This window comes from Microtus ochrogaster, chromosome 1 (assembly GCF_000317375.1).
Source record: "Microtus ochrogaster isolate Prairie Vole_2 chromosome 1, MicOch1.0, whole genome shotgun sequence".
Classification (NCBI taxonomy): Eukaryota; Metazoa; Chordata; class Mammalia; order Rodentia; family Cricetidae; genus Microtus; species Microtus ochrogaster.
In genome coordinates, this window is record NC_022009.1 from 77298023 (window position 1) to 77324991 (window position 26969).

Sequence of the window (26969 nt, forward strand, 5' to 3'; positions counted from 1 at the left end):
TTTCCTAATTTCCTCCCTCTCCCTCTTTCACATATTGGGAAACTTACTAATAATATATATTTTATATTGAACTCCAACATTTATGCACAAATACACATTGGAGACCACAATAAAATTATACTCCTACATTACTTATATTAAAATAACAGAAAAATGATAAATTTGTACTCTTTATTAATAAGAAATTCTGCTAAATACATTAAAACAAAATTATTCAAATACATTGGTTTTGATATATTAAAAATGAACAATCACAACATATGCTTAATTTTCCTGAAAGTATATATAATATAATTTGGCAACCATTTTAAATTAGTATCTCAAATGCTCTACATTTATGGCATTTCAAATAACCATGTTCAGTTAAGTAAGCTGGGCCAAGCTACTTGGAGTCATTCCAAGTTTGCAAATAATGGAACCAAAGTGATCCCTTTATGGCAGCAGAGGATAGGCTCCAGCAGGCAGGTCACCTAATGGCTGTTCAATAAGCTCTGGGGTCCACGGCATTGGCCTGGATTGTGCTCCCCTATCTCATAGTCAACAGACATGCACTTTGACTCCTCATCATCCTCTTCACCCCAAGTGCAACCTTTCCTCTGTTTTGACCTGTCGGTTGGCACTGTTTTCATCCACCCTGCATGTGCACGCTTCCCTATCCATTCTCCTGCCTTTCTAATCCGTGCTCTCAGCAGTTGCTAAGCAAGGCAACAATCAGCACTTTTTTCTTCCACAGATGTATTTCCTTATCCTTACTGCATAAAATCTGCTGTTTCCTATGACTCCATGAACAAAGGCATATCTATCTGTCTGTCTGTCTATCTATCTATCTATCTATCTATCTATCTATCTATCTATCTATCTATCTATCCACCTATCATCTATCTACACACACACACACACACACACACACACACACACACACAGTCAGTTTAGGCTTGAATTCTTGTGTAGCTGAGTATGAGCTTGATCTATGACCCGCTGCTTTCAACTCCACACATCTGTACTATCACACTTAGTTTTATTTGGTGGATAAAGATCACATTCATGGCTCTCTACCTGCTAACCAGAGTCTCTACCAACTGAGCAACATCTGCCGTCATCTGTGATATACCCAAGGCAAAAGTAAATATTTGCTGTTTTCTTTAGGCCTTTTGCAAATGCAGGATAGACGGACCTACTGGGCTTCCAGCACCTGGGCATGAGTGGCCAGCAGTCAGTTTCGGAGCAGGGGCTGCTGCCCTATGCCTATCTGAGTTTCTACTTATTACAGTCCATCATGACAGCAAGTGTGGCCCTGGAGACTAACTCAAGTTCTCAAGTGACAATCAAAGAAGGAGGAAGAGAAAGGCTGCGTGAATTTGAGTGTACTGAGAATAAAATGGATGAGCTAGATGGCAGAAGTTTTAGTTTGAAGCAAGTAAGGTCATAAACAATGATTGCTAAAACATATTGGCAGTTTCATATTTGGTAATCACTACTTAAACATTTTTTACCGAAGGGCAGAGTTGGAAGGCAGCTCTGAGAATCTGGAAAATGACACAGCAAGTTGAAGCTTTATAGTTATTGCTTTCTTAATCTTTCCAGACACTTGGCCCACTAAGAAGATGTGTTCTTTACATTTTCAGATTAATTGAACTCAGTCCAGAGAGGCATCAGGGTTGCCTGGGTTAGATACTCTACTTAATGTACATGTTGTTCATGTAAAATCCAGAGAAGAAAATGCGGCCTGAAAATAGTACTTTATTTTCAAAGAACAATTTCAGTGAGGGAATCACCCTTTTTCCAAGAGAAAAACAGCCATTCAAACTTAGTATTTGTTAGAATTATTTCTGTGCAGAGAGAAAGAGATGTTGAAGATGCCCACATAAGCACATTTTCTCCATCAGAAAGGTATTAGTAATTAGTGCTTAGGTACAGCCAGAAGCAGCCAAAAGCACCTAATTAGTTCCAATTAACTATGGCAGGGGATTACTTTCTAGGTAAGATTACCTTATAATGAGGTGATTAACCTCTTTGGAAATAGTTCAAGATAGACTTATTTTATATTTAATATACCCTGGAAAGAAACATCACAGGAGGGGTCTTCACATTGTTCCCTGGGATAATTTCTATGAAGTATCGATTGGTCTTATTCCTGAAAAGTTACAAGATACTTTCATTATATTACTGAATATATCACGAATCCCCATGCATCTAGACACGAGAAATTAGGTGCACTTCTTGTCGAATCAACTTACTGAGATAACACCAAGATTATATACTTTAAGAAAATAAAAAATGAACTCTAATCAATTAAATTATAAGTGCTGGCTCTAGATTACCTGTGAACAAGAGAAGAAAACAATATTGCCATCAATATTAATCACAGAAGTATGCTCGTTTCCCAGAGCCAGTTGTTCCTTGTGTATTAATTTAGAGAATCTCTTGCATGCCAAGAACACCATTTGATCTTGTTAGAATTCAGCTGATGCCGGGCAGTGGTGGCGCACACCTGTAATCCCAGCACTCGGGAGGCAGAGACAGGCGGATCTCTGTGAGTTCGAGGCCAGCCTGGTCTACAAAGGGAGTTCCAGGACAGGCTCCAAAGCTACAGAGAAACCCTGTCTCGAAAAAACAGAATAAATAAATAAATAAATAGAACTCAGCTGATGCTAACCAACAGGGTAGGTCAGAACACAAGGACAGAGTTCTGTGACTTAAGTACAAGAAATACTTGATAAATTAGGGTAAAGGTCATGGCCAAAAAAAGGGGGAAGGATTTTTAACTGCTGCTTAAGTTAGTTTTAGCTTTTAATTTACTACAGAATAATTTATACTTAAGGATGAAAATTACATTTATAGCATAGGTTTTTATATATATTTTACATTTGTTTGCTGTCAGACTGTTAGGAACAATTTGTGTTTACTTGGTGTTTTCATTTTATAAATATTTTTCAAAAATTTCATCTTAAGTATAGAAACTATACTACCAAGTAGATTTGTTTTTCAAAAACTACTTTTAGTAGTTAAGCACATTCCTTATAAGGAAATACTTAGATAATTTTTGTGGATTTTAGAAGGAGGTCTTTGAATTAGCTATTTCTGTTTTTTAATCTTGTATCCATGTTTAATTTTCTTAGAAAGTGTAAACATAAAATATTTGAATATATCACATGGAAATCATGTAAGATCAAACATAAACCATAAGAACAGTACACGAAAATCAAGGAAAAACATTTAAAATATTTGTATAGAAACCATACAAATGAATTCTAGGTATCTTGTAAACAGAAACCAGAAATATTTTTTTTTTACCTCAGTTGGAGGATGTATAAGTATATACAACCCTCACTTTAATATATATTCCTTAGTTCTCTCTGGGCACCTAAACCTGGGCATTCACAACCTAATTTTCTTCTGTACAGTGTCAATGTAGGGTCACCTATGGTTAATTTCTTTATGGGAATCTCTGAAAATTTCTCTCCATAACCTTAAGTTCAGATTCCCATTTACGTGGGGATTCTCCAGACTCACCATCTAGTTGGATGACAACCAGCAGCAGCATATCATCTAAATCCGGAACATTCAGTCATCTTTCTTGGTGTACTTCGGTGACAAGAAGAAAGGAGTGAATGGGGAAGAGGAGAGTATTTCCGGCAAGAAACAAAGAAGGATGAAAAACTGCTAAATTTCATCCTTATTCATCCCTGAGAGCTCATAGACTCTATCAAAGCAGCTACCTCTCAAGCAAGTCTTTCAACACCTAGAAGGTGAAGATTGAATTTAGGTAATGAATTCAGCAAATAATAATGAGGGCTGCAGAAGAAGAACCCATTGACCTTTGCATGCAGGGCTCTGCTCATTGATCCACTCATATTTTTATTTGTTCAATTCAAACACTATATCTATACTTTTAATACACAAATGAAAACCTATGAAAAGAATGGCATGGTTTATAAGCTATCCTAATACTATTATATTAGAAGTAGAATAAGCATGATAATTATTGCAAAAGTATAATGATATGAAAGTAGAATTTCTTAGGAAATATATGCATGGAAAATACACATCCATGTAGCATGATATGCCCATATCACTGTGTAAATTAATCATGTATGTATCTACTAAGGTATTCATTGCAAACAAGATATGATACATGTAGAAAAACTGATTTAATAATGTTTTTTTTCAGAGACATGTTCAATGAATTTTGTATGGAGGATAAAATTAAGCACTCATGCCAAATAAGGTGGAAAATGAGTATGTATATTTTTAAAGAACATAAATGGGTTCCAGTAGGCAGAAAATGTAGACACAAAATACTTTACAAAACACATAAGAAATAGATTCCTTTTTATTCTCACTTATTTTATTTTGAATGTAGTGCACATATAGCAATGCAAAACTCAATTCTAAATATATAAATATAGAACGATGATATTAATGAAAAACTTGAATATTTTTTGTGCTTCAAAATTTAATTAATTCAAGTCAGCAAACAACTCTCAATGGTGCTTTATAGAATAGAATTGCTTGGTTGTGCTACATCATATTGACATGACTAAAATGTTTTTCTAGTGTGATGGATGAAATGTTAATGCTAGCTGTGTACATACTAGGCAAGCACACCGTAACTCCAGGTCACTCCCCAACTCACTGAAGCTTTTCTTTACTTTCAACTTCGTACTTCATCAGAAAGTCTCAATTAGATTTTTTTTTCTGTTTAGATAAGTAACAACACATTCAAGGCTTTGAACTGGGCCCTCTAAACATGTTCCCTCTGCATGATTTGGTCCTCTTGTGGGACTTCTGCTTGAGGGATCTGTGGCTGTCTCTGACTCTGTTGCCTGCCCTTAGGACCCTTTCCTCCTACTGCCTTTCCCAGCCTTAATAGCAGAGGAGGTGCCTAGTCTTGCTGTAGCTTGATGTGCTATGGCTGCCTGATATACAGGACTGGACTTTTCTGAAGGGAAGGGAGAGAGAGTAAATGAGGGGGATTAGAGGGAGGGACTGAAGGGAGAGGAGGGAAAAGTGTGATGGGGACGGGAAAATGTATTGATTAATTAGTGAAAAATAATTAATAATCATCTATTTTATTATTTTTTCTTTCTACTTTTACTATTACAGCAAAGAAGAAAGTTTAAGAATGGATATATTTTTGCTTCTCTTTATCTTGTACATTATAATTTCCAATATTTAATGGAATATAGAATATACAGAATAATGTCCATTCTCAGTTAAGACTGGATAAACATTATCCACACAGTTCAAAGAATGCATGGCTGTTGGCATTTTAAAAATCAATAAGTATGATTTATGAGCTATTTATTTTGACTAATAAAATACTGTTTCAATAATATATCTTTTCAGACAGACAATACTTTTTAGAGATGAATTTGGCTGACTTTAAGAAATAAATGAATACCGCATGCTATTCAATTTACAAAATAGAAATATATGCATACATAGATGTATATGTATGACATATAGGGGATGATACTTTGTACATGGATACAGTACCAAGTAAATCTTAGTACGTGGGTGATAATTACACATGGCTAGCCAACTAATTGGAAAATAAAAAGGTCAAACTAATTTATAAATGTGTAGCAGCTCCTTCCCTTGATGCTGTGACATAATTCCTGGCAAGAGCAAATTAAGGGAGAAAGAGTTTCTTTAGTTTACACTACACAGGAATCCAGTCCTTCAAGGCAGGCTGGCCTATCAGCAAGAAGGTAATACAGCTGGTCATACTGAGTCAGGAAGCAGAAAGTACTGGGGACTCTCGCTCAGCCGTCTTCCTCTGTTTTCTACAATCTGACAGCTTCACCTGTGCAATCAAGCTACCTAAGCTTAGTCTTCCCACTTCACTTAACTAATGTAGAAATCCTTCACAGATATTCCCAGAGATTTGTCTCCAAGTTGCTTGTAGTTCTCATCAAATTGAGAGTCAATATCATAGCCAGTGATAATTCTGCTGAGCATTGTTCAACTTCCATGAGTTTTTGGGCTTTCTGCAATTAGTGTTGTTAGTGAATTCTAACCTTAAGTCATGTGATCTGATAAGATACAGGGGGTAATTCCATTTTTTTCTATCTTTTGGGGTTGCTTTGTTTCTGAGTATGTGGTCCATTTTAGAGAAGGTTCTATGAGGTGTTGAGAAGAAGATATCTATTTTTGTGTTTGGGTGGAATGTTCTATAGTTGTCTATTAAACCCATTGAATTATAATATCTCTTAGCTCTTTTATTTCTCTGTTAAGTTCTTGTCTGGCAGAAGCCAGGAAACAAGTAGGACCCTGAGAGAGACATACATGGGCCCGCTGGGAAGGGGAAATAGACAAGGTATCCCGAGTAAAGTGTGAATATAAGGGGAAGGTGGAGCGTAGAAGAGGAGAAGGACGGGGTAGGAGAATGTGAGGTACTAGGAAGCTCGAGTTGGGGGAGGGACAGAGAGGGAGAGCAAGGAAAGAGATACCTTGACAGAGGCACCCATTTGGGGGTTAGGGCAAAACCTGGCACGAGGAAAATTCCCAGGAATCCACAAGGATGACCCAAGGTAAGAACCTAAGTAATGGTGGAAGGGGTTGCCTTAACTGCCCTTCACTTATATGCAGATTGATGACTACCTTAATTGTCATCGTAGAACCTTCATCCAGTAAATGATGGAAGCAGGTGCAGAGATTCGCAGTGAAGCACTAGGCTGAGCACATGGAGTCCAGTCACAGAGAGGAAAGGGTGACCGTAGGAGCAAAGGGGTCAAGACCAGGATGGAGAAAACCCACAGAAACAGCTGAGCTGAGCTAGTGGGAGTTCAGTGACTTTGGACTGACAATTGGGGATCCTGCATAGGACGGCTCTAGGCCTTCTGAATTTGGATGGCAGTTATGTGTCTTGGGCAGTGAGCATGGAACCGCTCATTCCCTATGGAGGAATACATTGCTCAGTCTAGAAACAGGGAGAAGGGCCTTGGTCCTGCCTCAGTGATTCAATAGACTTTGTTGACTCCCCAAGGGAGCCTTTACCCTCTGTGAGAAATAAATGGGTGGTGGGGTGGGAGGAAGGTGGGGGAGCTGGAGGAGGGAGAGAGAACTGGGATTGGTATGTAAAATTAAGAAAGATTTAAATAAATGAGTAAGTAAATAAATAGAATATCCTCTATGCCTGCCCCCCCCTCCAATTCCTGCTTGTCTCTGATTGGCAGGAGTCAGGCCTTCATGGTTACATTTCCTTCATCGTGCTTACCTTCTCCAGTCTCCCTCTTAAGTTCCTTCTATTCCCAGCATTTTAGGGATTCTTTAACCTGCCTGCAGCTGCAAAATCTTCTGCTTTCCTCCCTCAAACCAGTTCCAAAATCTTAAAAACAATATGATCAGGCTCATCTCAGCAACGGTTTCGTTCCCATTATCCCTTTTTCATAGTATTTACATTCTCCATTAATGCAACAGAATACCTGTTAAGAAACAGTTTTAAGACAGAGGAAAGACTGATTTTGATTCACAGCTCACAGGAACGTGGTCCTTTAATACGCAGGAAGATGGGGCAAGAAGGGGAGGCAGCTGGTCACACTGAGTCTACACTGAGAAGCAGAGAGAGATGAAAGCTGATGTAGACCAGCTCTCTCCCTTGTAGTAATCTGGGAGCCCACCCCTTGGAATGCTGCCACTTACACTTATGTATGAATCCTGTACCTTCATTAACCTCATCTAGAAAATCTTTTGCAGATATGCTCACAGATTTGTCCTTAAAGTGACTCTAGTTCCTGTCAAGTGACGAAAACTATGTCTCATCAATTAAATCAGAGACCAAATACTTATAATGTTCAGTGTGGATTTAAAACAATTATATTCAGTTATCTTAGTGTTTCCTGGCTGATCTGTTTAGTTCACGCCAAGAAAGAGGTTTTAGTTACACTGCATTAAGAAGGTAAATTAATTCCATCAACTCAAGTGAATGAAAACACCTGAAATATAACCAAAACCTTTGGCAAAGATGATTTCACCCAACTTGTAATTTCTTTCAATATTCAGTCATTTTTGCTCCTAGCATTTAAATTTTTTTAAAAAAAAATTAGGGCTGCACAATTATCGGATATTTAGAAACACACATTAGTGTGGCTAGTGAACAATTATTAATGTTCTTTCCTTAAAAACAAGAACTTAAAGTATTCTAAATATAACCAGAAGATGTGAACTATCTGCGAAATCACAACAGCTTGAAAATGATTGTAGACACTCACAGACAAGTTATATTTATATTTCAAATACCAATATTATGTAACATATGGTTTTAAATTGTATTAACATGTGTACTTCAAACACTATTTTTCCTTTAGTCTAAATCTGAGAAGTCTTTATATACTTTCGGTTTTATTTTAAAGTTTCAGCAGACAGGGAGTGTGTTACATTTTAACTGTTAACTTAGATCTTTCCAGGAACTTGGAAAGAATAAGATATGAGCCTTGCAAAGAGTGCTTTTTAAGCAACAGAAAATCATTATCTTTCCAAATTCTTTCCATTCCTACTGTAAGAAGCATAGGGAGCAGGAATATATATATGCAATTAATTTCCTTAAGTAAATTTTAGAAATCTAGTGTTATCTACGATATATATATGTATGTATGTATATGTGTGTGTGTGTGTATATATACATATATATATATGTATATATATATATATATATAATGAATTTCAAAGTGTTCATGCTGGAGCATGGCAGTAGTGGCAGGCGAATCCTTGTGACGTGAGCTCTGACCAGAGACACTGTCACTAGCATCATTTCTAAGAACTCATTTGCAAGTTTTTGAAAATACGTTTGTTAGTAACTATGACTGAGCTTGCCTCAGTGTTGAAATCCATGTCTGCCCTGGAAGATCCAATTGTTTTATGTATAATTTGCTTCCTCACAGAAACTTCTCAGAACACATTTATATTTTGAATTTTTGTAGTAGAACTTAGAGAATCGCCTAAATGTTTTAAGTGAAAGCCACCTCCAGAATTATAGGCAAGAATGCACATACTTGACCTGAAGCGAGAGAGATGGCTTCTGTCTTAAAGCATTTATCAATTGTATGTTCTGATCTATACATTTAGGACTTGCCAACATTTTTCAAAATTTTGATCTTTGGATTGAAGAAATCTAATGAAACTGAAATAAATAGACAGATAAAAATTTGGAAACTACAGAGACAAACAGTCTTCTTAAGAGTAGATATATGTGGTAGAAAATGAATATTTAAAAAAGGAAAAGCTAGCAATGAAAATTCCAACGCTCATGTTTCGCTCCTCTGTCTGTGACAGGAGCTCCCGCCCCTTGTCCTCAAAGCACTGTGGAGTTCTCTAAAAACAGTGTCGTCCGTGAATCCCCTAGAGGCAAGACCACATTTAGTCACTACTTTGAGCAGCACACAAGTAGCAAATCTGCACCTTCTGGTTTCCCCTTACAGGCCATCCTTTAAGATAAATGATGAGTGTTCATAGACTGGAGAGGTATCTGAGGCAGTAAATGCTTTCTCTGGTTGTTGGTTCAGACTCTGTGAGCTCCTACTTTTCTTTTATATCTGTTTATTTGTTTTGGCTTGTTCACTACTCTTTATTTGTGCTGGCTTTGTAAATATACCTCTAGAGTATAGTTAGAGATCAGGCATCACTGTGCCTTCAACAATGCTGTTCCTTCCCAGGATTGTTTTGGCAGGTTGAGATCTTTGATGCTGCAATATGAATTTTAGGATTGCTTCTCCTGATTCAGTAGAAACAGTCTTGTAATTTTGATGGAGTCTGCATTTAATTTGTAGGTAATGCTAGGTAATGTAGATACTTTTAAAATATCGATTTTTTTTCCAATCAATGAATGTCGGAGGTCTTTTCACCATCTAGTGGTTTCTCATTTTCTCTCTCTAGTGCTTAGAAGACATTCACATCATCAGTTAGAGCTTTCCTAGGGATTTATTTATTTATTTTGAAACCACTGTAAGTGTTAATTTCCTCTCTGATTTCCTTTTTGCCAAGCTTATTTTTGTTTCTGCCAGCCTTTACTTGTAGCTAATAAGGGATGGTCGTTCAAAGAGTAGGTTTTTATATGGATGTTTTTATTTATCCTGCTGCTGAGGAGGCAGGGGACTTGATTGGGGGAGGGGAGGGAAATGGGAGACTGTGGCGGGGAAGAGACGGAGATCTTTAATAAATAAATAAAAAAATAAGACTTAACTTTTGAAATATATCTTTATAGCATTTATGTTTATAAATTTGTTTTTACATAAGAAAATTATGTCAAGTACTAGTGTATGGTGAAATTAGCATTTAGATACGTATTGACTAAATTGCATGCAGTATTCATGGCTAAGGATCCACTTAGCCAATATAGAGAACAGAGTCCTTGGCTTTTAATAACAATATAGAAATTCATATAATGTCCTTACAGATATAAAGATTATGGTCTTCTCACAATATGAAATACCAGGTAACAATGAGGATAATAAGAACAGAAGGCAATTTAATACTTTTCCCCATTTTTCTAGGGTAGAGGCCATATTTCCCCCGAAGAATCAAAGCTAGGGAGGCCAAGTTTTTCCTGTTTCTCCGATTAAGGACAAAGGTCGCTGTCTACATTTCTGCTCTTGAGGTTGTTGGAAAGGTGATTTTTACTGGCATTTACTTGAAGCAAATATGGGATGGTGGTTCAAAGGGTAGCAACCCGAGACACCAGCATATATAAGATCACTCAAAGTTATCAAATTATCAAACCAGAACTGTGTTTTCCCATAGGATGGAGAATGAGCAGCTCCACTTACTGAGCCATGCAAAGGCTTGTAGTATGTGTGATTTTCACTTTCGACATACTTTAAATATTTACTTTAAAGCACATGAAATTGAAATAGACATGATACCCACTGCATTCTGCACTATAGCACTATGAAAAACTAAAAAGAAAAACACATTCAATTTTACTTCTATCTAAATGTGAACACCTAAACGGAACTTAATCCAACCCTTTCATGGAAAGGGTGTACACCACATAGTGATCTTCTATAACGACATAATTACCAATAGCAATCAAAATTAAAAATCCATCAGTTGTTGCCTTACCGGCTGTTGAATTTCTCTGGGTGTTTTTCTCTCATGATATGGAATCTGTGTGCAATGGAAGCATCCTAAAAGAAGAAATGGGGGAGGGATAGTTGTGATTTTATTATCTTGTAGAAATATAAAGTAATAAACAAGACTTTTTCATCAATTCTGTTTTTACAATGCTATTTACAAGAAGATATTCTGAAATTAATGAAATATGTACTACCCGTGTGAAGTCCAAGAAAGAATGATTATAAAAACATGTCAAAGCTAGACATTTCTTATAATTATATAAGAAATTAATTCCTATTGAATTTATGTATCTTTTAATTCCTGGGTTTGGCTCCATGCTTAAATTCTGCTTAAAATCCCACATTTTGTCATAAGGTCAGAGAGCAGTCGAAAGTATTTCTAAACAAGAGTAAAAGAGACGAGTTAAGTGGGAAAGTCATCCAGCAGAGAAGTTCCTGATCCTTGGAGGTCAACTGTGGGTAAGAAGACAGTGAGGCTGGGAACCAGTAAAGCAATGGAACCTTTGGTTTCTGAGTTTGCTCAGCATGCCCCAGATGTCTGATTGATAACTGGTCATAACACACATAGCCTTCTGACCCATCTGTAACAGAGAAAGCCAGCAAAGAGAAGGGCACAAAGAAATCTTGACAATTCTAACTCATCTCTCAGATGCTAAATACAACAGCTCTGAGCCCTAATGGGTACCACTTTCTTTTTGGTAATCCAGCCATTCTCTCTAAGACAAGAGTTACACTGGATGTGTGAGATTGGCGGAGGGCTGTAACCCAAGTTTTGGAGTACAGACCATTTAGACCAGTATTAAAAACAGTCCTATTATTCCAAGTAAGGAGATACTTTCCCATTCTCCAGCAACACATAATTAATCACTCAAATGAGAAGCTAATATATTTACCAATCTTTTTAATAGAAAAGAACTTTTGTGATTCAATTCTAAGTTTGCTTCAGAGTGAAGACAAAAGAGAAGGAAAACTAACACAGAAGAAATAAAGAAGTTGTATATTTGAGGGAATCTTGAAAACACTAATCAAGGATTAAAAGTCTAATGAATGAAATGAAAAGGCGAATGTGTTTGCTCATGCATAACAAAGCACAAAGCCCAACAAGAGGGTCCAAGGGATGCAGACGGCTGAAAGGCTCTCTCTGCAAGAAAGAGCAAGCTGCAGCTATTTAGATACATCTTACACCTAAGCAATTGTCAAATAACTGAATTTATTTTACAAGAAAAGGGTATAAAATTGTAGATAGATGAGTATTGAAAGAACATTTACAATAAAAATTACTGAGAAAACTTTTTATTGATTGATTTTCTAACACATAATTTTAAAACAAAAATAAAACGGACAACATAGTGGACATTTCAAAGGTAAAGTTTGCATATTTTGTAGCAATTTTATAAATACTAATATGTCTTAGTAACATTTTAGGTTACATATCTATCTTATGGTGTTACAAAGTTATATGGAAAATTAAACTTGAGTTTCTGTGATACATATGCTCTTTGATTAGTAATTGTTTTTAAAAAGCGTTTGTCTTAAGTTTATTCCTACTTGAATGTAAAATGACCTTGAAGAACCAACTAACTGCAAAAAACCAACAAATAATTACACAAAAGCAAAAGCATAGAAATCAAGGACTAAGAGAGTGAATGGTTGACACTTCTGGCCCATTGGGAGAACATCGTTGAATTCGTTTTTATTTGAATTATTTGGTTTTGTCCTGTTGCAAATCATGTAGGGTGATTTTCTGTAAAGTAAGTACTTTTGCAATAAAAATCTCAAAAAGAACTTAAGCTTGATAGAGAAATAGAAATAAGGAAGGAAATCAAAAAAATATTTAAATAGACAGGAATATAATTGAGTAAACTCCTAATGTAGAAGATTCTCATGCCAACGAGCCAAAGATAAACTTAGTATTATCTCCATCTCCAAGATACTCAGGCAATTGACCACTTAGTAAAAGGAGAGGGAAAGAAAACTAAGTAGGGAACACTGCAGGCTTTCTCCCTTTGAATGGATTCCACCACAAAGAGAGCTGGCCTTGTGCGGGGCAAGGCTGGGACTGGACAAGGGTAGCAGGTGTTCATTTGGATGAGAATTCAGCCCAAATTTGCTAGAGACTCTGAACCTCTGGCACTGCCCCAAGGGGCCTGAAGGAATACTGCCAGCTGCTGCCAACTTGCTCAGCAGCCATTATTTTGGAGATACGTATGACTCTCTAATGAGAAATAAAGTAAGGAAATGCAAACATGGCATTTTAATTTTGCCCATTCTGCCCCCATGTTGAGGGAACAACTCAAATCAGCTTCACTTCACCTTCTGAGCTCAGATAACTGAATTCAGAGCAGGTTTGGAGTTCCAGGCCATTGCGTCTTTCAACAAATTGGTTTTGCATCCAGAGCCACAGCTTTCTTATACTTACAGGAAATACATCCACTCTGCAGTGCTGGAGACGAAGTGCAGGGATTCAAAACAGCAAATTTTATTTAGTCAGGATGCTCCTGTGATTCATGAACATGCTAGAACATTGCTGACAGGAAATTTGATGCTAAACCATGCTTATTATATTGCATAATTTTTAAGTATACATTTTCTGGCTTTTAAGTTGATTTCATTATTTCCTTAACTTATAAAGTTTTATTTTAACTTAATTTTATTTTAAGCTAAATTTAAGAAGTAAAAAGTAAATATATCAAGTCCATTAAAGGAAAATAAATTTACTGTTCAGTTTTATTTAAGCAGTAGCTTCAGTGTACTTTTTGAATGGATGAAGTAGTTATCCATGTATAAGTACATATTAAATAAAACAATTTTTGTATATGAATGCATATTCAGTTTCTAACCATGTCTAGTTTAGTTATTCTTTCCTTAATGTTTTTCTACAATGTTATTTCTATTTCTATATTGTTACAATCAAATTACCCTAACTGAGAGACAATTTTGTACAGTATGATGACAAACTGCTATTAGCATTTCATTATTTTTAATTTTGCAATTTTCCACAATTTAGAGCAGTTCACTGAAGTTTGTTATGGTCATGTAATTTTTCTGTGACCATGCTATAGAACAGAGTGACACTTATATATGAAATAAGAATTATATATATAACTTGGTGGGAATGCAAACTTGCATAGCTACTTTGATGTGTATGTTATTTTATGAGAAATTAGGAAACAGTCTACCAGATTTGTGTTTCAGTGTTTAAAGTGAAATGGTTCAATTAAGATTAGATATATTTACATATATTAATTTATTTTTATGTGTGTATGTTTTCACAGTACAGGGAAATTCAGTTGGTTCTTTCCTTCCACCAGTAGGGTCCAGAGCTTGAATTCTGATCATAAGGCTTGGTAGCAATCCATGTAATTGGCCTTCTTTATTTGATTTATGAACTCTATATCATAAGTCATCAAACAGAACAGCTACAACAGAACCTTGAGTATACATGTCTATATGTAGACAATAGACGGTCATGTTCTGCCTACCTGTAAGGCATACTTCCTGAAAGATCCAAGCTTTATTATAGGAATACTGTTCAAACAGGATTATATTCTTTATATTTAAGATAATTTTATTTATAGCTTGATTGATTTGAATAAGAGATCTCAAAATGACAGCTCATCGTGTGTTTACTTAGCTTTCATTTCATTTGGATAGCCATCTGCCCGACGCTTAACAAATGAATCCTGAGGGGCTTTGTAAATGCTAATGGGTGTCCAAGTACTGTTTTGTTTTGTTTTTTTCATTCACCACCACAACCTTGCTTACAAGTAGATATAATTCTCGGAAAAAATACTAAATAATCTGAAAACGTGATGATAAAAACATTGCTTAGAACTTCAACCTTTGTGGGGAAGTGTGTGTTCTAGGAAATATCAGCAATAGTGACCAACTATTGTTGGCAATGACACTTAGTGCTACAATGCCTACAGTTCTGTGGAAGGATAGGAAGGGTCAGTCAGTCATCTCCAATTCCCCTCTTGCTGCATTTGTTCAACTAACTCTGCCCTTTCTCTGTGTTCTGGAAATATACCTCCATTTTCAGACTGACTTTCTGGAGTAACACACAATATGAGACAAAACTGTAGTTCCTCATGGTCTATGAAGAGAGAGGAGGGGGAGAGAAGAATATCACCTATCCAGATCACACCTTGTAGAGACATACCGAAGAGAATAAAATAAATACCAAGATGGCTGCCTAATTGAAGAGAAACCAGATAGTTCAAAATTAAAGCCTAGAGAGACTAGAGAATGGACAGGAGAAGAAAGGTCCACATAACAGCAATATCAAAAGAAAACATAAATAAAAATTAAGCATTCTGCTGGAGCCCATCTATCAAATTCAAATATTGTCCAAAATAGCCTTCAAATTTCATTTCTGTAGAAGCTGCTCAGATGTTTCATTTGTTTATCCGTTTTGTAGTTTTAAATATTTAAAACAGTTGTTCTGTGAAACCTGTTACACATGCGTTTATTTTTCCTGACAAAATGTATCAGGAGAAGAAACATATAAAATAGTGCAGACTTGAGCACTCGGGCAACAGCTCAAGGTGGGAAGTGCTGGCCATGTAAGTGTGATGAACAGAGCTCAATTTGGATGATTTGGCTTCATACCAGGAAGAACAAGTTGACCAGCTAGACTAGCTGAAAGGGAGAATTCTGGGTTCAAATTAATCGTTTTTCCTTAATATCTATCTATCTATCTATCTATCTGTCTGTCTGTCTGTCTATCTATCATCAACCTACCTATCTATTCACCCATCCTTCCTTTCTTCCATCCATCTAGCTATTCATAATCAAATAAAAAAACCCTCAGAACATAAGCCTCTGCTTATGGGTGAATGTATGTTCATCTGTACGGACATGTGTTTTCATACAATCATGATCACACATACAACACATTCAATGCTCACATACGCATATGTAAATACAGGCATGATTCGGTTTTATCTTGGAGTTGATTGTCTACTCTTCTCTTGGCAGATATTTGGTTATTCTTGACAGTCCATGAGATAAAATATTTTCAAAGACTTTCCCAGGTCTGACTTGAATTTTGAATCTTCATTGACTGAGAGTATTTCATACAGGGCTAACAGGAAGCAATTTCATGCCTCTACCATATCCAAAAGCCCATGGCTGAGGTGGTGATAGGGAATCTTTTAGGTTATAATTTAGATGATAGTTACCTTGTCAAATTGCTTTCTAAATGTTTATGTTTATACCCATAGACTTGTCCTGGTCATGACACGTAAATAAACTCTACAGTAATGAATTCATGCCACAAAATTTTATACACAAAGTTTGGTATGGAAGAGTTCTTCATCATGCTGTCACTCTTCTGTTCTTTAAATATGCTTCTAGAAGCCGAGTCACATATAAACATGATTAGATTGGGTTTGCTTACTTTTATTTTATAATATCTTATTTCTTATTTCTGAATATCTAAGTGATTTAATATTAAAGTACTCCTACTAGTAACCCCAAAATAAGAATCAATGTTCAACACAAAAAGTTGGAATAGTTGTCAACATGTGAAAATTATTTTGATAGTCTATATTCAATAGTAGTACATATAAAAAAAGTTTTAGGAGCACAATACCATAGTCAAACTTGAATGAAGTTGAAAATATAATTTTAGTTTTGCCCATTGTAGCATGTTATGTTAACCATAGTCAAATTTGAGAAAATTAGAATCATCTTTGTGTATTTATGCAATCATGATCATTTTTAACAAATACACTTGGAATGCTTAATTTATGCAGACTTTGAGGGGCATATTTAGCAACTCTGAACGCAAGTTTTATATTAGATTTTGCAAAGTAGTTCTAGGATTGAATTCCAAATATGTATAAAATTTTATTTGTTTAAATAAATTATGAATTGTAAATGGACTTTCAGGCTCTATATTTCCATTTAAAGACAAAAGGAAAAGATAGTAATCCAAACTTAATACATCAATACATGCTACAAATACAAAGTCTTCCACAATTATGATGTCTTCCATCATGGAAAGTTCATACAAAACAAAGCTGTAACCCAGAGGAACTAGACTGAATTTTCACCTTAGGCCTATTCCATCATCTGATATCATATGTGTAAGCCTGTGTATAGCTAAAAAGTTACTTTAGAACAAAAGTCTCAGTTTAATTGTTTAAACTTCTCTGAAGGTTTAAATATATTAAATTGCTTTAGATAAAGTTATAAGGAAATATTCCTCCTTGTTGGACTGGTACACAAATAAAATATGGTGGCCTTTAAAATTTGCCTTTAAGATATATTTTCCATTATATTAATTTATCATCTATTCATTTATTATTTTATAAATGAATCAGACATCTGATGTTTTACTCAAGGCATATGAACAACGTGAAACAATCTCTGTTTAATTTTTGAAAAGTAGTGTATTGTTTGACATTTGATGATTGAATTGAAGCTCACACTGCCCCAGAGATAAAAAAAATAAATCCATTTTTACACATATAACAACACAAACTTAAACTAAGCATTCATATTTTACATTTGTCAAATTACTAATGGAGTCCCTTAGAAAGGGAACTGGCTTCACAAACAAGTATTAAAGGGTGTGTTGGATTGAAATGTTTTGCAAGACAAAACCCCATTCACTTTCTACCAAATATGCAAAGCAAACAGAAAGAAGAGAGCTCCTTTGACATTTACAGATTTTCAGAACAGCACATTTGTAAAGCACTGCCTTGCTTCCATGAGATTAGTTAAACCAGTTTTTACCAGTAAACTATCTGCTGTTTTTTCATCTAATATTGGAAAAGGGAAAACATCAATAAGCAACATTTAAGATCACTAGCATCTGCAAGCGTAATGGGTGTGTGATTCATGATGTTATATTCAACATTAGTTACACTTGATCAGTAATACTCCTCCAAACTTCTGGCAAAAGCAGAACTAATGATGAGTATTTTAAATTAAACTGATTGACATTGTTGACATCATCACAATCATCACAATCAAATTATCAGTTCTTTATATCCTAAAAGAAAACTTCAACAATTATATCCTTGTGTATTTCACGCTGACCCCTAAGGTCTTGATGGAGCGTTCACTAATCACTGGCACCATGGAATTCAGAGACAAATTCTTCCTGAGACACACAATGGGGGCACTTTAATAAATGAACACATAAGAATCTATAATACCATTACACAAAGAGAACCACAATAATGGTCAACACATGGCTTTTTAAAATGCATTATTTGTCACTAAGTAGAATGCCATTATAACAAGAAACCTTTTGTGCTTTAAAAGGGTATGTTTCTCAGTAAAATATTTATGCTTCTAGAAATTACCAGACTGTATACCTCACCTACAACAATTTCACTTTTATTACATATAAATTGTAAATTATTTCTCCTGAATTATTAATGCAGTGGAAAAGAGACTTGTTCAGGCTATTGTCTTCTCAAAGGGCTGCAAATAGATGAAACAGGACCAAGATGACAATCTCAGCATTTAAAATACACACATGATAATTCAAACAAATGTTATGACATTTAGGATAATGAACCCCTTCTTTATCCTACTATCTGGTATGAGTTTTATTTCACATATAAGGAGTCAGAACAGATGTCCAAAATTTATAATGCCAAAAGAAAGTTAGGACATATCTTCATTAGTACCCTCTGAGCAGCCTGCAGTGTCTATTTAAAACAGCTACTAAAGACCTTAGAAACAGAGCGAGAGAAAACAGTCTCCAGACAAGAACAGTGAAGCTCAGAGAAAATGCTTCGAACCATGTGAACCACACAACAGTGACATACCTAATCTGCAATCGGAAAATGAATCACTACAAATTTGTTACTAAAGACCCCTCCTTCAGGGGAAAAACAGTTTGGGAGTCATTAAAGAGAAAAACTGAGGTTAAAAATTATTGGAGACTTTTTGGAGTGAATTAATTCTAATCAATATGTTTATTGACTACACAGTGAACTAATGACTTCCTTAAATAAAGTGGGTACCCATTATTGCTGACACTCAAATTAATATTTAACCTAACTACACGTATGCTTTTTAAAATTTTCCTGAAGTAGCATTTTCTTGTCTTTACTTTAGAAGCAGAGCCTGTGTTTTATCAAACATGTACATGCTGTTTCTTTCCCTATTTACAATGTAAATTGTAAAAGCAATGTCCATATGGTCAAATGTTTAATAACTGCTTGGAGCAGTTTGTGTATAGATTTATGAACAAAGATCAATCTAGTAGCATATAAAACAAGGGAAGATATGGATTGGTACAAAGGGCCTTCTATTTCCATACCAAAATGTTTTTTTTGGTTTCTTTCACACAGAATATTAAGTAATATATAATATAATATATATACCCATATTATATTATATATAATTTATATAGCAGTCTCTATAAAGGCACAATTATTATATATGGTTATTCTTATCAAACTTACTTTGAGGTTATTTCTTAAAGAAGGTTTAATAAGCACCTGCTATGTCACACATCAAATTAGATTTTTAGATGATGAAATTAATTCTAATCTATGTCTGTACATTGGAAAGTTACACTTATAAAGATCTCATCTCTTTAATAACTTAGCTTTCATAAAACTTAATGGGAAGAATCAAAGATTCTTCCAGAGCATGGATATTACCCTGAAATTCTTTTCTTTCACAGTAATAGTGAAAATTGAAGAAAAGAGTAGAGTTCCTTCAAACATTCATAATAATTTGATGACTAGTGCATTGTTTTGGCTATTTTTCAGGCCCATATGCAGAGAATGAAGAGTCAACACATTAGTAGGAATACATTTCTAAACATGTGTGAGGAAGCTTCCAGATAAATTTTAGAAGGCACATGGTAAGAAAGTGAAGATCCTCTGTTTCATTACTAGCCTTATACTAAGATTGTTGGACTTTGTAGGTAATGCTACATGAGATTCCAAAACTCCATTTTCCCTTTCACCAGAGAGACACTTTTTAGGCAGCTTTACTATACTCCTGAGTTCTTCAAATAGTCGTTGATAGAGTGGATCAATATAGTGCTCGGTACATAGCAGCCAGGCAACAGAAGCCATCAGAGGACCTACTGTGTGACAGAGAGTACAACCTGGTGGGAGATCCTAGACAGGAAGTAGAGCTTTCCCATGTCACCCTGAAGAGTAATCACTCACCAACTTCCTGAAGGATGTTATTACTATTCACTTATTGACAAGACTGAGCCCATCAATATTGGGTAAATCGTGCAATACTGCAAAATCAGTTGCTAGTCTGAACAGTTCTATTGCCCCCTTCTACTCTTGATGGATGACATTATTCGCATAATACTATTGGGATGCTAAAAATTTGACTTCATTTATGGACTGTCATTCTTAGAAAGACCATTTGGTACGTTAATACTATCAAAATCTAAACAGAACCTGCTAGGATGGCTTATCAGGTAAAGGTGCTGGCTAAAGTACCACAACCTGAGTTCAATCCCTGAGACACACATAGTAGAAATGGAAAAGAGATCCGTACATTGTTATCCTTTGTTCTACGTATGTGTGTCATGGAATGCACACCCTCCCAATAAAAATATATAGAAATAAACACATAAATATAAAATGCTGTTAAGCATAATGTATGTTGTACATTCATCTTAATGAATATTAACATATATTTAAGAAGCCTATAACTATTTAGATATTTTGGATCATTTTTCTCATTAGGATCTTCTAATTTAAAAATATGTGATAAATACATACCCTTTTCCTAGCTTTGGATAGAATATTAATTTCACCTTAATTTTAGACAAGTACCTTTTATAGCAAATAAATATTGTTTTGGATAAGCAAGTTTATCTTCTTACACATTTCCCTTAATAACATTGATTAACGATGCTGACATTGCTGAAATGTGTTTAAATCTCATTAGTGTATATTCATAAATGCGAGTGCCCCATTTCTTAAATTGCTCTTTTAAGGGTACATGAGTACAGCCAACTTAATTAACATATAGTGTTATATAATTATACCAATACAATTTTTTTACAATGGGATAAATAACAAACCATGGAATTTGAAAAACTTGAAAAGTAATTAGAAATTCAAATTTATAGACTGAAAAATGAAGTAACTTTCCCAGAATTCCAGTGGAACCAAGAGCAGAATGGAAGCCTTCTTACTTAAGGTTAAGGCATCTTTTTATATATGACGATAACTTTTTATTGAGACCCATTGCAAGCAATTTTCAGGAACTGTCAGTTTAATGGGTATTTTCCAAAAAATGTATACCATTCTATCAACTACATGTTAGATCTTTTTATACACTAATAAACTTTTTGCCAGGAAATAAAAGAAAGCCAATCTAATCTGGAACTGTATGAAACAATATTACTTCTTATAGACAAAATTTACTTATAATTTATATTGTGGTACAGTTTCTCAACTCACATTAAGGCTTCTTTGGTCCATATGTACTGGAAAGCTTGTAATTGGTGGGGAAAACAGAAATGGGTCCCATGGAGATGAACATGGAAAAATATATCTTCAGCACACAGTAAGCAGTAAAGAAAACCATGGTTTTGGAAAGCAAATGCTAGAAGATGTTCAAATCCTGTCCCAGGGTAGTAGGACAAAGGCCAGAATGATTTTTATTTTTTGTATGCTAAAAAACGTAAGTGATGTCACGTTAACTCAGATCTAAGGCTCATGACAATGAGAGGAAGACGTTTCTTCTTCCATAGGTTACCTCCGGAGGCCTCACAATTAAATCTATTTTGTCAAAATTGTGTTACTCAAGCACTCTGCCGACCTGGGAGGATTTCTCACAATCAAAAATACCCCTTCTCTGCGTCCTTATCTCAAATAGTTCATACCTTAATATCGTGAGAGTACACCTTTATTTGCTATGAATTAACACGGGCTTTTTGTTTGGTTTTAGTGTGTGTGTGTGTGTGTGTGTGTGTGTGTGTGTGTTTCGAGACATGGTTATTTTGAAATTTGTTTATATATTATCATTTAACTGCATTTACCTAGTTTATAAGCTCTTTGAAAAGTTATTGTTTTAATTAAAGATTGAAAGTTTTTCATATTGTACTTATTAAAATTCCAACTAAATTTTATATTCATATCATTAGTACTTAAAATTGCTCATTTTCTTATTACTCATTTATTTATTCATTAGACAATTGCTATATGTTTAGCATTAGACTTTTTTAAGATTAAAAAAATACACATGTGAGTATGTTGGTGTATATGCCACACATGTGCCCATGGTAGCCAGAGATAGAACCAGATTCTCTGGACCTACAATACGCAGACTTTTGTGAGCTACCTGATGTTAGTGCTATTACTCAAACCAGAGTGTTCTGTAAGAGAAGTAAGAGCTCAGAACATATGGACATTTCTCCAGGCTCTGGTGAAGAGATTTTAAGCATAAAATTTCTTCTTCTTTTTCTTTTTTCTTTTTATTTCTTCTCTCTCTCTCTTTTTGTTATTGTCTTCCCTCAAGTAGAATAACTGCATATACAAGTTATATATCAAATAACACTTTTATATATTTTGAAAAGTTTCATCTTTTAAATTATTGTACCACCATTAAGATATCAACATTTTAAAATAGTACACAAGATCTTAAAGACAAGCTATCTAATGGGAATGTTCATGGTGCCTCACATCAGATGGTGATATGATCATGACACCTCATATCTAATAGAAGTGTGATCATGGAGCCTCATATCTAATGGAAGTGTGATCATGGAACCTCATATAGATTGGAAGTGTGATCATGGAGCCTCATATCTAATGGAAGTGTGACATAGAAATGCATTCACTCAATGATTGGAGAGAATCAAAATGTCTCTAGGGTTTTAAAGTACAACTTAGAGAAATATTATTGAGCCAGTGTTTCATCATCTAGTGGATAAAATTATATTCCTTTCCCAGTTCTTCCCTAGCAAGGACTCCTTAAGATAAAATCAAAGTTCAGAAGGAACTACATAGTGCATCCCAGTTACATAGGAACTAAGAGGGGCAGAAAGGGAAGAGGCTATAAACAAATAATGTTTTGTAAAGGGCTCAAATTTAGTCAAGGACTGTCTAAAACACACAGTGGTGTCTGGATGAGGAACTCGTGTCCTTATGCATACAAGGAAAACTCTGTCCCAACAGGGCTGGCTCTCTCACCATTAGTGAACCAATTTTGCTTTTCTTTTTCTGTTTTTTAAGAATGGTCAGGGAAATTTCCCACAGGAACCTCACAGGCACCACAAATAGAGGAACTTTTATTGGGAAGAGATAAATGGTATAGCTACTGTCTAATGACATTATTCATAGTTTCACACATAGGAAGCACGCACACTTTCAAATCTCTTCCAACTTGACTGAATAGTGTAGAGATGATAAAATAAAATGAAGACAGGTTGTGCAAACCACAGCCCATTACAGGAAGATACCAGGGAGGGTACTCATTAAGGAAATTAATGTTTTTTTTCTATTTGTTTGTTTTGCTTTCTACCAATGACGTAATGACTCACTTAGTAGAACCAGAAGTTTAAAGAATGGTTTCTAGAAAAACACACTGGATTGCTAAATCAACAACTATGACAAAACCATCTGTCAATATTTGTCATTCTGGCTAATGATTAGCCAACTTGACTGAATAAAGAATTACCTAGAATGATAATGAGGTGCACATCTGGGTGGGATCATAAGAGCATTTCTGGAGAAGATTAAGTTCTGTAAAGAACACCCATCCCATAGACTTGGGGCCCAGACGTAATGAAGGGGGAGCAAGAAAATAGCTAGTATCTCCTCTGTTGCTTCATGGTTGGCCACTTCGTGACTAGCTTTATCTGCCTCTCACTTTAGGACTCTAATTCATGGGACAATGGGAACATTAACCAATCTCTCTAAAACCATGCAACAAAGTAAAATATTCCTGCTTACATTGTTTCTGTCAATATTCTGGGTACAATCAACATATACTAATATAGATAGATATCAGAATGGCTGCAAAACAGAAATCATGTGTCCCCACAATTGAAATGGAAATATTTCTTGCTAGTATGCTACTATGCTATTTCATTGTGGATGTGTATTTGGGATATAGATAATTCATCATCTTAATAATTTGGTCTTTATTTCTGGTTGATTCATACAGAGCTGTACTTAAAATAGTACATGCAGGAGTCCTACTCATACTTAGATGTGATTTATGTAATAGGATTCCAGCCTCAGAGAAAAGTGCTATCTTAAAGTGGAACTGGAGTGGTCACATATTTTGCATATATGATGGCAATAAATTTTGTGGCCAACAGTGTGGCTGCTGTATACTGTTTGAGTAGTATCTGCTACTCATTCTTTCCGTACATAATCATACTGCCACACTTCACTGAAACAGAGTTTATTTTTCCCTTAAGTCTGTGCTACATTAAAATAATTTAGCAAAGTCACTTTCTAGGCCTTTAAGCTTTTAACTGAAGTTGTTAGGAGTTAACTTTCACTTTAGAATTTCCATAACCTTCTCAGTTATACTTTTTTGACAGAGACAAAGAGGGAGAGAGAGAGAGAGAGATAGAGAGAGAGAGAGAGAGGGAGAGAGAGAGAGAGAGCCACATACTTGAGAAATTAGCACAGACATCCAGACATGCTGGTGAAGAAACTATTTTGAGAATAAGTTCTCTAAACTGCAACAACCAGGAATAATGTTCATGATTTAAACAAAACAAAACCACACAAAACATCAAATTGAGCTTTTTCAAAATTCTTACGTTCTAAAATTGTGAATAAAATAGAGTGGCCCTTTTAATCCATTGCCTTTGATGTTGTATACCACATGACAGTTGATATAATTAAACAAAAGAAACTCAGCTGTATTGCCACTTTAGTATTCATTTGTAATTTTGAAATACTATTGAAATTGTATTTTTTGTAGTAAAAGGCTGTGTATGGATAATGAAACTTTGAATATAGTTTACAAAAGTATAACAAATTGTAATTTTGACTAGGTTGATAATTCGCTATGATGGTGAATTTTTATTGTCTTGAGTTTTATAATTCCAGCTATAATTTCAAATAACTGCATACCCCTCTTACTGCTTATTTTATTCATTCAAAGTTCAACATAATCCCTCCCTTTCTAGAAAGCAAACAAAGGTCACAGCCAGGACTTCTCCATCACCTGGGAGTCTCCTCCCACCTCCAATTGTGCTTGCCCCAGTCTTCCCCTATGACTGTGAATTACACCTTTAGCTCATTGTTACCACCACTTGATGGCTTAGGTGGTCTTGACATATAGTGACACTTAAATAGTAATCGACATTTTGATTCATTTGCACTTATCTCAAAGTATTAATCCTTTCCTTAAACCGGAAATTGAATTCTTGAAGCAAAAAAAAAAAGATTAAGATACATGGTACCCTTCTTACAAAAGTGGTTTGAAAAGGGTAGTGTGACTAACATTAGCTCCTAAAGGTATTTGGATCCACTGTGATGGATGGGGCTTAGATTCTGCTTCCACCTGCCTCTAGGTTCCCATTGTTTCTAATGAAGGCCAGGTAGTTCTCCACACTAGAAAGCACTGCTGTAGAGAACTGGAGTGAGGTTCAAGATTATTGTCATGTAGACTCAGATGCAAGAGAGTAGAGAGCTAAGCCCTGTTAGGAAATGATTGCAGAAGTCCAAAGCAGTGGGAGCAGAGGCCTAATGTAGGTGGTGAGTGGCATTGGAAGTGCAGAGCAGGGGACAGATGTGAGCTGAACTAGCTATTAAGAAGTTCCCCAAACTGCTTTCTATGAAAGTTCCCTTAGAAAACGAAAATGCACTGTTGTAAGCACTAAAACAAACACAACCAAAAAGAGGGTTTCTTAACTGGGAAATTATGATGTGCAGTTATGTTTGGTATCTAAATGCAAATTTTGCATGTAGGCTGCATTTATGGAAGAACCGAAAACAACCACAATATACTATATCATAACAAAAGCAAAACAAACTAGCTGCACTTGGCATAGTAATGATAAACCCTTTAAATTAAATCTTTATGCAGATTCTATTTTATGCTCCAAACTTTTCATGGAGCCTGTGTAATTCTGATGTGTAAACTAACAAATAGATATGCTCTGCGCATGGAGTAGTTGGTTTGGATACCAGCTGGCTTGGCTGCACGCCTTTCTAATGGTAATGAAGTCACACAGCTGCTAGGACAATCAGCTGGGGTTCATATTATCACTAGCTAAATGGGTATCCATTGACTGGCTTCTTATCCGGACTCATTAAAGTTCAGTATTGAAGAATGAAATGTGGCTCGAGGTTTACAGCAAAGATATATCTACAATTGAACTTGTTAGTTTCCCCCTATAGTTTTTCCTTGTGATTCCAAGAATATCATTCTTCTCCCTGGGCTATGTGATTGCTAATGCATTGGAAAGTTTAAGCACTTCTTTGTATAGAGTTTTTAAGATGAATAAGTGTTCTGAAGTATGTAAGAAATTTTAATGTATGAAATAAAAATGATTAAAAATGGAGTTGATGCCTCAGCCAGGAAAGGCACTTGCCACCAAACCTGACAACTCAAGTTAGATGCTGAGAGGCATATAGTGGAATGAGAGAGCTGACTCCTGCTTTTCCTTTGAGCACTATGCTTGTACTGTGACCTGTATATAACCCCTCCCCACCACACAACATAGGTAAATGAATGAGAAATTATATTAAATTATCCAAAACTTAGTTTAAGATAATTAATTAAAGCAATACACTTTCCATGGAAACTTTATCATCTTGAAACTGATTTTATTTTCAAGATGCATAGAAAGTTTCGTGGGTGGTTCCTGAAATTTGACTGTTTCTCTAGTCGTCAACCAATGGTTAAATACTAAAATGATTTCTCCCAGGTAACTGTGTTGTGATGTGTCATGATGATGGGTCAATGATTGAA

General features: G+C 35.3%; 1 protein-coding gene across 9 annotated transcripts in view; it reads right to left on the bottom strand.

Annotated features, from left to right (window-relative positions):
• Positions 1–26969, bottom strand: part of Dgkb (diacylglycerol kinase beta) — a 594132-nt gene that overhangs the window by 244688 nt on the left and 322475 nt on the right. For all 9 annotated transcript variants that reach the window (XM_013347831.2, XM_013347829.1, XM_026782456.1 and 6 more), the window contains one exon: positions 11062–11126. In XM_013347831.2, the coding sequence (XP_013203285.1) occupies positions 11062–11126 (65 nt within the window). The remainder of the gene's footprint in view (positions 1–11061; positions 11127–26969) is intronic.